The 14,451-nt window shown below is 35.7% G+C and overlaps 1 protein-coding gene across 1 annotated transcript in view; it reads right to left on the bottom strand.

Annotated features, from left to right (window-relative positions):
* The window catches only part of GARS1 (glycyl-tRNA synthetase 1), a 40,694-nt gene that overhangs the window by 20,926 nt on the left and 5,317 nt on the right, over positions 1-14,451 (bottom strand). Inside the window, exons 2-7 of the mRNA XM_039862648.1 lie at positions 10,910-11,011; positions 10,059-10,161; positions 8,560-8,701; positions 7,276-7,364; positions 6,806-6,882; positions 1,425-1,570 (exon numbers count right to left, since the gene is read on the bottom strand). Coding sequence (XP_039718582.1) covers positions 1,425-1,570; positions 6,806-6,882; positions 7,276-7,364; positions 8,560-8,701; positions 10,059-10,161; positions 10,910-11,011 — 659 coding nt within the window. The remainder of the gene's footprint in view (positions 1-1,424; positions 1,571-6,805; positions 6,883-7,275; positions 7,365-8,559; positions 8,702-10,058; positions 10,162-10,909; positions 11,012-14,451) is intronic.

Below are 14,451 nucleotides of genomic sequence, written 5' to 3'. Positions count from 1 at the left end.
CTAAGAAAGTGTTCCCAGCGGCCGACTAAAAAATGTTTCATGAAAATAGCTTTAAAAAAAAGAAAAAAAACAATAAAATTTTACCCTCTTCTCACTCCAACATACCCCATTGTTTGGTTATTTGTGGTCCTTTCCAGACTTTACCCAGATATGAGTACGGCGACAGTTTAAATGCGAACTTATAAGGAGAATGTATAAAATTATGTATTCTTTATTTTATACTTTTCCATTTTCTAAATGACTGTAAAAATGTCTCATATTTAACAGCTGCAGAGTATTCTACTCACATAGCAATGTTCTACTTTGCTATAATTTATTTAACCATCCTCAAATTATTGGATAAATAGGTTACTTTTACTTTTAATATATACACACCACCCTTGACAAGTACTGCTTCCTTTCTTTTTGAATTATTTTCTTAGAAAAACTCCTAGGAGCGAGATGATAGATCACAGGATCTGGCTCATTTTATAACACTCTGTATGTATTAACAAAATGAAAGGCTTACCTTTGGCCTCTTTCCACAAATTATCTCAAATCGACCCTGTGTCTTATTAAAATAATTCCAGTAATACATTCGGTCACAATTTTTATTATCCTTAGTTTCTACTCCAAGAAACATCTTTTTGGCTTCATCTTACAAAAACCTACCCTCTCTTACCTTAAAATGAGACCACCAAAAAATACCCAAAGCCATGAAACGGACTACTTTGGCTCAGTTTGTTAACAGTGGACAAAGGATCTGGAAATATCGAGCCTAGGGCTGGATCATCTGTAAACTCTTCACATTTTCTTTACTCTGTGAAAACTATGTCTTTTAAATCAACAAGGTAAAACCAGTGCTATCCACTATGGTGGGCAACTAGTCATGTCTACTTAAATTTAATTAAAATTAAATAAATTTAAAAGTTGCATTCCTCAGAAGCACTAGCCCATTTCCAGTGCTCAACAGCCACAAGTGGCACCACACTGGAAGGCAGCTATGCTAACCCCACACCGCCCGCGCCACGACTGGCTACCACATTGGACCGCACAGAAATAGGACATTTCCATCAATGCAGAACATTCTACTGGACAGTGCTGATATAGACCAGATGGTTTTAAAGTCTCCTTCAGCAGTAAGTTCAATGACTTTCAAAGTCATTCCTCATCTGTCTTTCTTACACTATGCAGCTATAGCTACATACTATGAGGATCGCAGTTTTATGTTTATGGCAAAAAAATACATATAAACTACAAAATTATATTCAGAAAGAATCTGAGGAAATAAAAATTAAGACTATATCTGTCACAATTTCTCCTCTTATTTACCTGCACTTTCTACATATCACTTTTCAAAAATTTTCCTTATTGACTGATATTGTATTTACCTTTTATTATAAGCAATCTTAATCTCTGTTACGTAAACAATAAGTGATACATACCCAGGCATGTTACCTCCAGGCCCAATGAAGGTCTTGAACATTAAGTTAAAAGATACTGGTGCAGACAGATCATTTCCAGTAATGGGGGACTTTACATTATAGTTCACAAAAAGATCCCCAAGTTCCTGCTGTCCATAGTTATCAAGCTAAAGAACATGCCAAGAAAATAATTAGTGTAAAAGACTGAGAAAAAACAAGGCATAAGTATTATATATTAAACCTTATCCATCGTTAAAACTCACCTGAAATAAGGTCAGAATTAACTTAACCTTCAAGATAGCCACAGCAAAACCATAACCAGTTTACCTACGTTTCCTTTACCAACAGAGAAATGAAGTATCTTTCTGAGACTGACCTAAAACTCACACATTCACCGTTTCACAATGAAAGATAAGGTAAAATATCTTTTGCTCGATTATAATAGTTATTGGTTGGCAAGAATCTGAAATCATGTAAATAAATTTCAAGGTTGAATTTTACCACTCTGTGCATATTTAAGAGTTGGGTACACTTCCCTGTCTATTAATTAAATATACATATAACTTTCCTTTCCTACAAGACATTAAGCTTCTTGAAGGCAGAAGCTATGTCTTATTCATCTCTGCATTTTCTAGTATATTGCACATTCTATAAACTGATAATCAATTCCAAACCCAATGATATATGACCTCCAGTTTCAAATGACTATGACAAACCATCTAATAGTAAAGAACATTTAAAACTTAAGATAAATAACTCACTGCCATAAGAACTGAAGCTTCAGAGTCAGAAAAACCTTGGTAAATCACCCAATTCTACCACTAATGGCTTCTGTCACTCAGGATTAAGTGCTTATCTAACCTCTCCCAGCCTCAGTTTGCTTATGTGGAAAATGGAGGAACAGGACCTACCTCACTATAAAGGGTTACTATGAAGATTAAATAACATATGTAAAGTACTTGGCCCAGAGCTGGCAACATAGCACCTACTCAATAAAAGGTGACTATTACAATTTATATTTTCTCCCCTCATAAATCCAATTGACATTGTCACTCCACAGAAAGGTATTCTACTCACATCAACATGTCCCAAATTGGAATGAACAATTAAAAAAACAACAAAACAACAAAAAAAAGAAGCCTCTAGGCTCTATTTGTGTAGAAGTCCTGGGGGAAGTCACTAAACGCCGTATCCCAGGAGGCTGGATCAATGAGGAAGCTGTTCCAAGATATGAACACCATAAACATCCCTGGGTCTCCATGCTTGAGGAGGGAGTCAGAGTACATGGAACATCTCTGCTCCCCAGGCAATTCAAGAAAGATACAGTGTTTTTCTCTGTATTCTTGAAGCCATGATGAAAACAGAAGCCAGGAAGGAAAGATTCCAAGGACATAGACAGGAATCGAAACCCCACAGAGATGAAGAATTCAGCAATATCTAGCAACATTTTATCTGCAGGTACCTTTTGATCAAGCATTTTCACTTCCAGAAATCTAGCCCAAAGATACAGTAGCAAAAATATGAAAGGATATGCACAAAGCTACTCACTGCAGAATTATTTGTAAAGGTGAAGATGGGAAAGACTGTGCCTATCAACAGGAGACAGGTTCTGTAAACCGGTCCATCTACACATGGAGAATTACGTAGATACAAAGTGGAATGAGGTGTGTCTCTATATCCTATTCTGGAGGATTCTCTGAGATAGTTTGTTATATGAAAAAAGCAAGTTGGAGAAAAGGATGTATTGAATGCTACCATTTACCTAGAAATGGGAGCATACAATATTTACATGTCTTTGTTTATATTCAATAAAAAAAAAAAAAATTAAAAGAAAGTTTCCCCTCCCCCAAGTTAAAAATCAAGTTACCTATGGTGATAGGAAGAGAATAGGGTAGAGAGAAGAGCGACAGACACTAGATGTATTTTAATATAGTGTTTTGAAGGTTTAACTTTGGATATGAAAATTTTTGCTGTAACTATACAATAAACTTAAATTTCAAAAAATAAGACTCTAAAAATTCAAACTAAACCGAAACAATGAACTAACTGCACATCCAGCTGGCGACAACTATTCAGAGAGAATGGCTCCAAGTGACTTTTAAGTTATTAGACTAACATACTGATGTATTCCCAAGGAAATAAAAAATAAAAAGTAAAATTTTAAACTAGTTTCCATATTCATTGTTGATGGTAGTGTGCTGTGATTCTGAGACTATTCATGTGCACAATGTGGGACAAAGCAGATTGATAATGATGCTGGTGTTGCTGAGAACTAGGATTTTTGGTGTGAGTAAAGAAGATACAGATTTAAAATTAATAAATTAAAGCAAAGTCCCACACCTAATGTTGAGTAGAAGTATCGATATGACCTAATCATGATTTTATCTTAAAACAAAAAACCAATTCCTTCTCAGTCCACTTAAAAGGTCTAGAACCAATGACTAATAGCACTCCCACTAATAACTACCAGGGCTCCTTGAAGAAATCGCTGATTACAAGTCTGGGACAAGAAATGTACAAGATGAGCATGAAGTATCTTGTCATACTAGGAAGAAGTGATCAAAGATTACTGAGATTGTGTCAAAAGAATCTAGTAAACAACTACTGGTAGGCAATGATCAGACAATTTGACCATCAATATGGATAACAACTGCAACTGACTGAAAAAGAGCAAATGTTTTAATCCATTAAGTTTATAATTGTAGAAGGAAGGGAGAGAGGAAGAGGCAGGCAGGAACTCATTGTGCATTTCTGAAGGATGCTAGGGAACCAACTAATTGAAAACAGGTTAAAAAAGAAGACAAAGGCAAGGGGGTGGAAATGAAGCACTTAAACAGTGTCTCAGAAATCAGAGAGTTAATGAGGTTTTCAATATAGAAATATTCTAGCTAATAAAATAGGAATAACAAAATGACAAAATCATGATTTGAAACCCTAATCAATTCATGGATCCAAACAATGATCGCCTCACAGAAGAGATGACCAGGTATTATATACCACCCAACAAAAATACATTACACCACTTAGCATCTTGCCAAAAATATCTAATCGAGCCTCTAGATCCAATTGCCAAATTACAAGAAATATAGAAACAAAGGAACATGTGGAACATCACTAAAATAATGCAATCGGCCAAATCCAGATAGTAGAAAACGCTAAACAAAGAAATGTCTCAACTTAAAAATTTTTTTAATGAAAATGTAAGAAAAAAAGAGATGAATAACTTATAGATTGAAAGAAATTTAAGAAACATATCAACTAACCACCAAGTATGGACTTTATCTGGATCCCAATTTAAACAAAATATTGGTAACATTTAAGATAATCAAGGAAATGTCAACACTGACTAAATATGTGACAATATGAAAAATTACTAATGTTTACCAAAATAACGGTGGTGAGGTTCTTTTTTTTGGATTTTTCTTTTAGATAAATATAATAAAGTATTTACAGATGTAATAAAATGATGTTTGAGATATGTTTCAAAGAAACTTGAGGGATAAAGAAAGGGAGGAAAGTGAGTAGGGAACAGATTCAACAAAATTTGATAACACTGAAGCACACTGATGGGTGCTTAAGTATTTTTTATACTATTTCCTATTTTTATATATTTTGAATTTCTCATAATAAAAAGTTAAAGAATGACCTTACACACTGGTACATGCAGAGATGGGTCAGCAGAATCAAAGAGGAGAAGCAGAATTCATTCTGAGCTACTGAATCCACATAACAAGAATAAAGTTCTTCCTACTCCAGAGGGTGAATCAGTGCCTTTTAAAGAAACAGGAATGTTTCATGAAGCTGAAAAGGAATCACAGGCTCTAACAGGTGCAGAAAATGCTGTGCGCTCAAGAAACAAATGGGACTTCAGCCGTGAATCCAGGGGCCATGTATGAGTACTAGGCCATTTCCATGGGTCCCTAACTTTTCACTGAAAATTATATTGACAGCTGTATATGGATCTGATACAACAAATCAAAAAAACAGACTGCTCACCTAGAACATGTATCTGAGATGAAACACAAAGTCAGTGCTCAAACTACAAAATATGACTTAACACGTCAACTAATTACTTCCTGCTTCTGACAACTTACTTGGAAATCAATAAAACTGTTATGACCAAAAACACAAACACACAAAACCATAGTAACCTAACATTGTGAAGAGAAAACAGAGTAATTTAGAGGTAATTAGAAGCACTTTTCATTTCTTCTTTCTAATAAAGGTTATGCCTTTGGAAAAGGAAAGAAATGAGAAATGAATGTGTAGGCTACAACAGTGTCAAAATACAAAAAGTGATTTTCTGAATCATGAGTAGCAATACTAAACCAATGAGCTTCAAGAAAGGAGTAAAATATACGTCACAAGGTCCCCAAATAAACTGCCAGATTAAGAAGATTAAGAAGATTTAAATGAGGAAGGAGAAAATTTCTCAGCTAATATTGGAAAGCTAGATATCACAGAGAAAAATTAAAATGTTAAAAAATAATTAGGGCAACGGTGGAAAAGTATCCAGCAAGTTCTTAGGAGAAAAAAAGGAAAGAGTTAGGGAGTCCTGCACTGAGCCCTAGACATTAATATATCGATGTAAAGGAAATACGCATAAATACAGCACTGGTTGTTTGTTTGTTTGTTTTTTACCCAACGAAGTAAAGTTTAAGAATTGAGCCATGATGTACCTCATGATAAATATGGTATTGGAGAAATGGACTTTGCATTAACAGATACACGAGGTGAGAAATCAGCAACATACACACGGGGACATGTGCATCCTCCTGGGGTGAAGACGTATAGTTTTCATCAAATTCTTCAAGTGGTCTGTGACCCACAAAAAGAGTAAGAACTACTTCTGATATAGAAGGTATCCCTGCACTTGGAAAAAGTCATGATAGATTGTCTCTATGGTCTCTTTTGTCTCCCCCTAAAATTTGTCAACTTAAATAGAAATTACAAAACTTCAGTCTACAGGAAAAACAGGGGCCTAAGGATAATAGGGTGCAGTCAGGGACAGAGCAACCAGAAGCAGATCAACTGGCTGATGAGACAGTACTCATAAAGACACCCGCCCCCAACCCTCTGCATCGACACCAGACACTATTCGTCATTAGCCTCTCCTCTGGTTTTTGCTATTAAACTCAGAAAACTGGTTTCCAAGGAGAGAGAACAAATTTATACCTATTTACACTGACTTGCTAGTTTTGACGAAAATACAAGGTTAGCCACCAAAGGCAGAGAGAGAAGAAAATAAAAATGCAAAAAGAGATGCTAAGAGAAACAGGTAAACCTGGTTTCTTCACAACTGTGGCCAGGGTCGGCACAATGTGGAATTTGACAGTCACTAAGTGCTGAAAGACAGACAGCACCTACCCGTGTTACTGTGATAGCATCTCCCAAGTACTCACCTGAGCCAAGACACTTTCCATCTCTGATTTCTTCTCAGCAGAGCACTTCTTATCAGACATCAATTTCTGTAAATGAGCTACAAGAACAGTGTTGGTACATGTCAATTTCAGTCAATGGGGAAAAAATGCGTTTTTGAGTTTCAAAACAATTCATTTTTACCTAAAAAGAAATGAATCCAAGGATAATAAATTTTCCATTTATATGAATCCTTTGGTTGATTTTACAAAGAAAGTCATGATATATTGTCTTATTCTTTTGCTGACTTAGAAATCTTGATTATCTGTACATATCTTTTTTCTTTAATAAGGGACTGAATCTGTATACTTAAGATCTGTGCACCTTAGCCTTTGTATGTTATACCACTCCCCAAAAAAATTTAATTAAAAATTTCTGAGAAAGATTTAATCTAAACCCTTTGTTCTGATCGATCCTCCCTGAAAGACTACTTATCTGAGATGAAGAATCATACCTTTTAATAGATGGTCAGCACGAAAACACTCTCCATTTTTTACATCTTTCACCATGAAGTCAGCAAATTTGTCTACGTGGCCAGAGGTCCTAAGTTAACAAATGCCAAGCCGATCTGTCATTTTCATACAAATTAACACATCGATTTTACCTTATGACAATCCCCCTTCTATGTTTATCCACAGTTCATATCTGTGAATCTGAAAGATGGAAGCATCCATATCTACGTTGATGTGCCCATGGTAGATAATAACGTATGCCAGAGAAAATTCTTCCTCAAATCTATTCCCATCCTCTCCCTAAATTCTTCCTTCCCATAGGAAGAAAGACATGAACTAGATTATACGTTTTTACAAGTTGTCAGAGAGTCTGTGTGCTACTCTGCAGAATCCATTAATCCATGCCTACCCTATTAGTATTAGTGATCTAAGCGAAGGTCAAAACCACGGCAAATGTGACTAGCCAAGAATCATACCTCAGTACAGACACTGAATCTTGAGAGTTCTGTCACTGAAACTACATAGACACTGCTATGATTGCTACACAGTTCCTACTAGTGGGGCAAGGAGCTAAAGAATAGGTTGTCCTGATCTTTTAGTTCTATCATCAGAAATTCATCTTGTCCTAATTGGCTGAAATTATTAAGAGATCGCCCAGAGGGTGCAAACAGTAAAAATTAGCTTTCCCAGGCAACATTAAATGAAGTGAGGAGATAAACAATGGTAAGAATTCTTCTTTCAGTTTTATATTCAAGAAATCCTGCTCTGCTTTCAACAATGTTGGTAGGAATAATCTAAATGTCTGCACTGAAACTTCAATTCAAATTGTAGTATCTAATTTAAAATGTATACACATCTTTGCCCAGAACGTCAAAGAATTTTTACTAAGGAAATGGGCATATACACAAAAATTCCTCTATTGGGATGTTCAGTGCAGTCAAAAATCAGAAACAATTTAACTGCCTACAATATGGCACCAGCTAAATAAATTATGGGACATCCATACAACAGAATACTATGCTGTTATTAAAAATGCTTTCGAAAACTAATGACGTAAGTAGATGTCCACCCATGTCACATGAAAAAAAGCAGTGTGCTGCTAACACTGATACATACAGAGAGACTTACACAGAAGAAAGACAGAAGGAAAAATAAAATTTTAGCATGGCTTTCTGTGAATAGTAGGTGAATGTGTTCTTTATTTCCTTTATTTTCTAGATTTTTACAACCAACAGGGGTAGTTCTCGTAATCAGAAGAATTTCAGCCCTCGAAGTACAAATCTTACTTTAAAACTGGCTCGGGAGTGAGCATGGTGCAATCAATCTCCAGGATCTGCTCCTCCTGGATAAAGTGCTGCCTCCAGGTCTGGATAATGTTGTTCTTCAGAGAACAGCCAACTGGCCCAAAGTCATACAGACCACTGACACCTATAAAATATGAATGAGGAAAACGTGTACTTTACCCGGTGTCAGTCTGAACAAACCAAAGCAAGGAGATGTGAGGACTTCATTCACACACTCCCTAAAAGCATATTGAAATCAACAATTCAAATCGCTCAGTACTGAAGAGCCTTACCTCCACTAGCTGACGAAAGTAAAATTAAAAAGCTTTTACTGTTTCTGTTTACTACTTCCATATTAAGATTTTTGAGGAGGATTAGGGAAAAAAAGCAAAAAAGTCCTTCCATGTATACAAGAAACAGAATAAAAATACAGATTCTAGTTTTCTGCCATAGAAATTAGAAAATAATATGTTGCATCGACTGATAACAATGATCTAGAATTTTAGCACCCAATTCTCTAATTTCTTCTTGGGTATCTGAACCACTATCTAAACTTCAAGAAGTTAAACATTTAGAGATCTGCTTAGCCAAACTGGAATCAAGCTTCGGTGGCAAAGTACTAAAAGTCTAATACCGTTTAAATGATCTCTGTTGACTATGAAAAATATCATTCTACATTACATCAGTGAATTATACTCACCTACGTACCTTTATATAGCATTCAGAAAGATGCAGAACTTTACATACCTCTGGAGAATGTTTTCTCCTGGCAGTTGCCATAAGGAAGAATCTAGGGACTCTGGCTTACCACTGCCCTTGTGTGGATGTGCCCGGTACAGCCGGCCTGTGCTACAATGGCCCTCTAATGCTCCAGTCTCCACTGCATTTTAAGAAGTCTATCTAATATGAACAGCTGATCCCTGGACAACACGAGGGGTTAAGGGTGTCAACCCCCAAGCAGTCGAAAATCTGTGTATAACTTTTAACTACCCAAAACGTAACTACTAATAGCCTACTATTAACTAGAAGTCTTACCAAAAACATAAGTGGTCGATTAAAACATATTTTGTAATGTTATATGTATCATACGATGTATTCTTACAATAAAATAAGCTACAAAAAAGAAAATGTTAAGAAAATCATAAGGAGAAAATACATTTATAGTATTTATTGACAAAATTCCACATGGAACTGTGCAGTTCACAACTGATCTTCAAGGGTCAGCTGTATATGGACACATCAAATGCTTAAGACGTGGGCCCCCAACAATTCCCTCCACCCTAATGAGAAAAAGCGGTCTTCAAGAATAAGCAGGGTAGAGGGAAATAAAAGTAGATTTCACACCAAACAGCTGATTCTAAACAAACGAAAGCAAAACATCGATCCTTTTCTGCTTTATGAGACCTCATGCAATTAGGTATCAATGGGGCAAGCCACATTTTTGACGTAAGAACAATATTGAAGCAACTAGCGGCACAATTGTTCTATCATTAATTCGTTACCTCCATAAATAGCAAAAGCCTGATCATAGAAAAACCTCCTTTTCAGGGTATCTTCCATTTTTGCTCTGTCTACGATGTCATCTTTGGGTTGTAATGCCAGCTCCTGTAAGGGAGTTTTAAATAGAAAAAAATGTGATTGGAGGGAAGAGTGGGAATTTATCTATGTGAATTTAGTTAATTCCTCAATAAAATTCAACATAAAATTTACCAGACAAGATTTGGTACCCTTAAAAAAATAAAAACCTTAGGATATTTTTCCCCTTTTGTTACAGAAAAGATACCTTTACTTAATTATTTAGGAATGTATATGATCATTTCTAAGATTACGAGACTAAGCTTACTTAGATGCAGCTGCTGGTATGAAATATCTGAATTTTTAGTGGATCACTGTAGCAAAATAGTGACTTAAAACTCCAAACTATTTCAGTTTGGTGACAGGAAATTTATTGTTTGAAATATTTGAGAACAGGCATTAGGTGGGCAGACCTTTTCCTTAAAAGAAAAAAAAATTGTAAACACAAAACCATTATTTCCAGTCACAGGAAAATTTATAAGAGCAAGTATAATGCCTTCTAGGGAAATCCTTTGAGCATACTGAGTCTAGGATCTGGGGGAAGGGGCAGGTAGGGGTCAGGAAGGTGTCACAAAAAAGATGACATTTTGAGTTGCATGTTGACAGGATGAGGAGTCTGCCAGGCAGAGGAAACGAGGCAAATTTTTCTAGGTAAATAGGGATAAAGCAAATGGCATTTGTTTAGAACTTTCCTAAGTCCTTCCCACCCAAAGATATTAAATAAAGATGAACAATACCATACCTACTTACGTTCCTCTTTTGGGATCCCAACACTCACCTTTGCTTCCAGAACCCTCTTCCGGGCTTTGAGTTCGGCGACTGCTTTGTCTACGTCTACTTGGGGTGCTTTAACTTCTTTCAGTTTTCTCACAAGATCTCCCTAGCCAAGAAGGAGGATTTATATTCAGGACTGATTTCAGAAGTCGTTAAGAATGTGTTTTTAAGTATGCCTTTTAAAAGGTAGCTGTTTATGAATGAGGCAATTCAAATGTTTATTATGTGAGAGGTCATTGTGAATAACTTAAGGTCTCTGCCCTCAGTGTTTATAATCCAGCAGAATATACAAACAAGTATACAAATAACTACGCTCTAAGGGTTTAAGGGATTGTTACTAGTGTGGTGTTTTTTTTTTCCTTTGGGGGAAGGGGACAGTTAGAGAAGGAGCAAAAACAGTGATAAAAATTAGGAAAGAGCAAGATTAGTACTGAGAACACAGAAGAACCAATAAATAGCCCATCCTCTCCTTTCTACTTAGAAAAAATGACTATCTTGATTTTCCACCTATTTCTCTGGCCATTTCTTCTCTGGCCATTTCTTCTACTGGTTCATCTTCCTCTGGCTTTTTCTTAGTTGTTGGAATTCTTTCCTTGCTAATTGCTCTAGATTACTTTGTTCACTTCCAACAACCTATCACCTGTACACTGATTCCCACTCTTACAATAATGTGGCAGAACAGGTCATCTGGGAAAGAAAACAAACAAAATGGTCCAGGAAACTCCAAGTAGAGAAATTAAAGTGGTCAAACTGACAGAGCCCTTGGGTGCCCAAGAGAAGTAACTGCCTTATGAAGGAGTAAGCCTTCCACATAGGCCTTTTAGGATTTTTACAGATTAATGTCACCAAAATAATAAACACTCAGCTCAAAATTTAAAAACCCACGAGTAAACGAGCCACCGTGAGTGAAACTCAACACAAATGACAACAGAATTAGATGCCCCAAAAGTCTCAGAAGGACCAAATATACTTTTTAAATGCTTAAGATGTTTTTTAAAAATAAAAATAAGAATCGAAGACATGAACGAAGAACAAAAGACTATCAAAAATAATCAGGGAACTCAAAAAAGAACCACACAAATCATCTGGAAATGAAGTATTGAAATTAAAAACTCACTGGAAAGGTTAAACGGCAGATCAGATATAGTTAAAGAGAGAATTAGTGACCTAGAAGACAGACCTAAAGAAATTATCCATGGATAATCCATGAAATGAAGCAGAGGGACAATGAGCTAAAAATATAAATTAGGTAATAAGACATAGAGAAGAGAATGAGAGTCTGACATTCATACAATCAGAATTCCAGAAGAAAAGAAAAAAGAAAATTTATGAGATTATATTTGAAAAGATAATTGCTATAAATTTTTCTATAATTGCTCAAAGACATGAATTCTCAGAATTAGGAAGCACAATAAAATCCAAACAATGTACTTTTAAGTCCATACCTCAACAAAATATAGTGCTTAAGAGGGGTCAGAGTTAAAGACCTGGGTTTTAATACCTCATCATCTGATTGAGAAACCCTGAGCAAGCGAAAACCTCTGTAAAATCAGAATGACAGTACTTACCTCATTGGATTATAAAGAGAAAATGAAAGAAATTAAGTAGAATATTTTCAATAATAGCTAATACAAAGTAGACCAAAAAAAAAAAAAAAAAAAAAGATAGCTGTTATGCTATCAAACACCTCAACATGGCTCTGGCCTGTTTTTCAGATGTGTCAAACCCAACTTGTTTATTTTTAAATTGTTTTTATTAAACTTACTGGGGTGACACTGGTTAATAAAATTATGTAGGTTTCAAGCAAACAATTCTGTAATACCTCATCTGGATATTGCGTTGTGTGCTCACTACCCAAAGTCAAATCTCCTTCCATCACCATGTATTTGACCCCCTTTACCTTTTCTACCTCTCCCCTGGTAACCACTACCTGTCCCTCTGGTAACCACTAAACTGTTGTCTGTGTCTATGAGTTCTTGTCTGCTGTCTTGTTCGTTTGTTGCTTTCAGTTTTATCTCTCACATATGAGTGAAATTGTATGATTCTCAACTTTTTCTGACTTATTTTGCTTAAGCATGATAATTTTAAGATCCATCCATGTTGTCACAAATAGCAGTATATTATCTTTCCTTATGGCTAAGTAATATTCCGCCGTATATATGTACCACATCTTTATCCAATTATCTATCAAAGGACACTTTGGTTGTTCCATGTCTTGGCCACTATAAATAATGCTGCAATGGACATAGCGGTGCACTTATCTTTATGAATAAATGTTTTAAAATTCTAGGGGTAGATACCTAGAAAAGGGATTACTGGGTCATATGGTAATTCTATTCTTACTTTTTTGAGGCACCCCAAAACTGTCTTCCACAGTGGCTGTACCGGTGAAAAAACTGTTTATAACTATCTGAATCTAGAACCTAACTCTGCTTAAATAAAGTCAGAAGTATTTCCCCAGTTTTAATGTACACTGAATTTTCCAGGAATGCACCCAGGAATGTAATTTAAAGGAAGCCTATACCTTGTTTCAGTTTTACAAAGAGTTGTTATTATTCCAAACAAAACCATGTGACCAAAGGCAATGCTACTGTGGTATCTGAGCAACCAATACAGTACACCTTTATCACTGTGCATGTGTAGCAACTACACTCCCAGTAAGCCTGTGTAGAGGTGTACACACAGCTTCCAGTGGCACCATACCCCAAAATTTACATATTAAAATACATATTATTTTATTATAAATTACCTTTTATTTCTTGTATTTAGAGCATTATGTGTACATATATTTTTCTTTAATTAGATTTAGTAGATATTTTGTATGAATTTCTTTACAGGATAGTGATGGCGAATTCCAAAATATCTGGTGTAAAGGGGAAGCTGGGTCTGAAAGTTCAGATCCACTGAATTAGTTATTCCTCTTATTCTCTTATCATATACAAATAAGTCTGGTCTGTTACTATACCAGCTGTTTTTATCCCATTATCCTGATCTCTCTAGCTAAAGTAACATCCTCAATCAGCTTCTAACTTTATTTTAGCTTCTTCATTACACTTACAATACCTGAAATCACCCTATCAATGCATTGGCTTATGTATGTACATGTGTTTAAACTGTCCCTGTCTTAGGATGGGAATTCTGGCATGTCAATTCTGGCACTCAAATATTTGTTAACTGATCTCACAACATAAACCTAGCACAGTGCCAAGCACTTAATATTCAGTAACATGTACTGGTTTACTCTTTACTCATTCAGTGTTTGTTTTACTTCCTCTACCTATCAGAACGCCTGTCTCATAAATGTTCACTGACAATGCTTTTTGATGGGAATAAGAACTCCGTGAGAGCCTTTGCTCTGGAAAGAGGTTGGTGAGTGGTAATTCTTTTTAAAAATCTGAAAGAAGCAGGCGATTAGTTCTTCTGAATATCTACCCCTGTGCATCAAGCACTGCCATTCCCACATCTTTCATCTACATTTTGTTTTGGAGATTTGCAAAGGGCACTGGCAAACCTGCCACAAAGTAAAGTAAAGGTAGGAAGAATTTA

Source organism: Pteropus medius, unplaced genomic scaffold (genome assembly GCF_902729225.1).
Source record: "Pteropus medius unplaced genomic scaffold, Ma_sr-lr_union100, whole genome shotgun sequence".
NCBI lineage: Eukaryota > Metazoa > Chordata > Mammalia > Chiroptera > Pteropodidae > Pteropus > Pteropus medius.
This window is presented reverse-complemented; position numbering and strand designations above follow the sequence as displayed.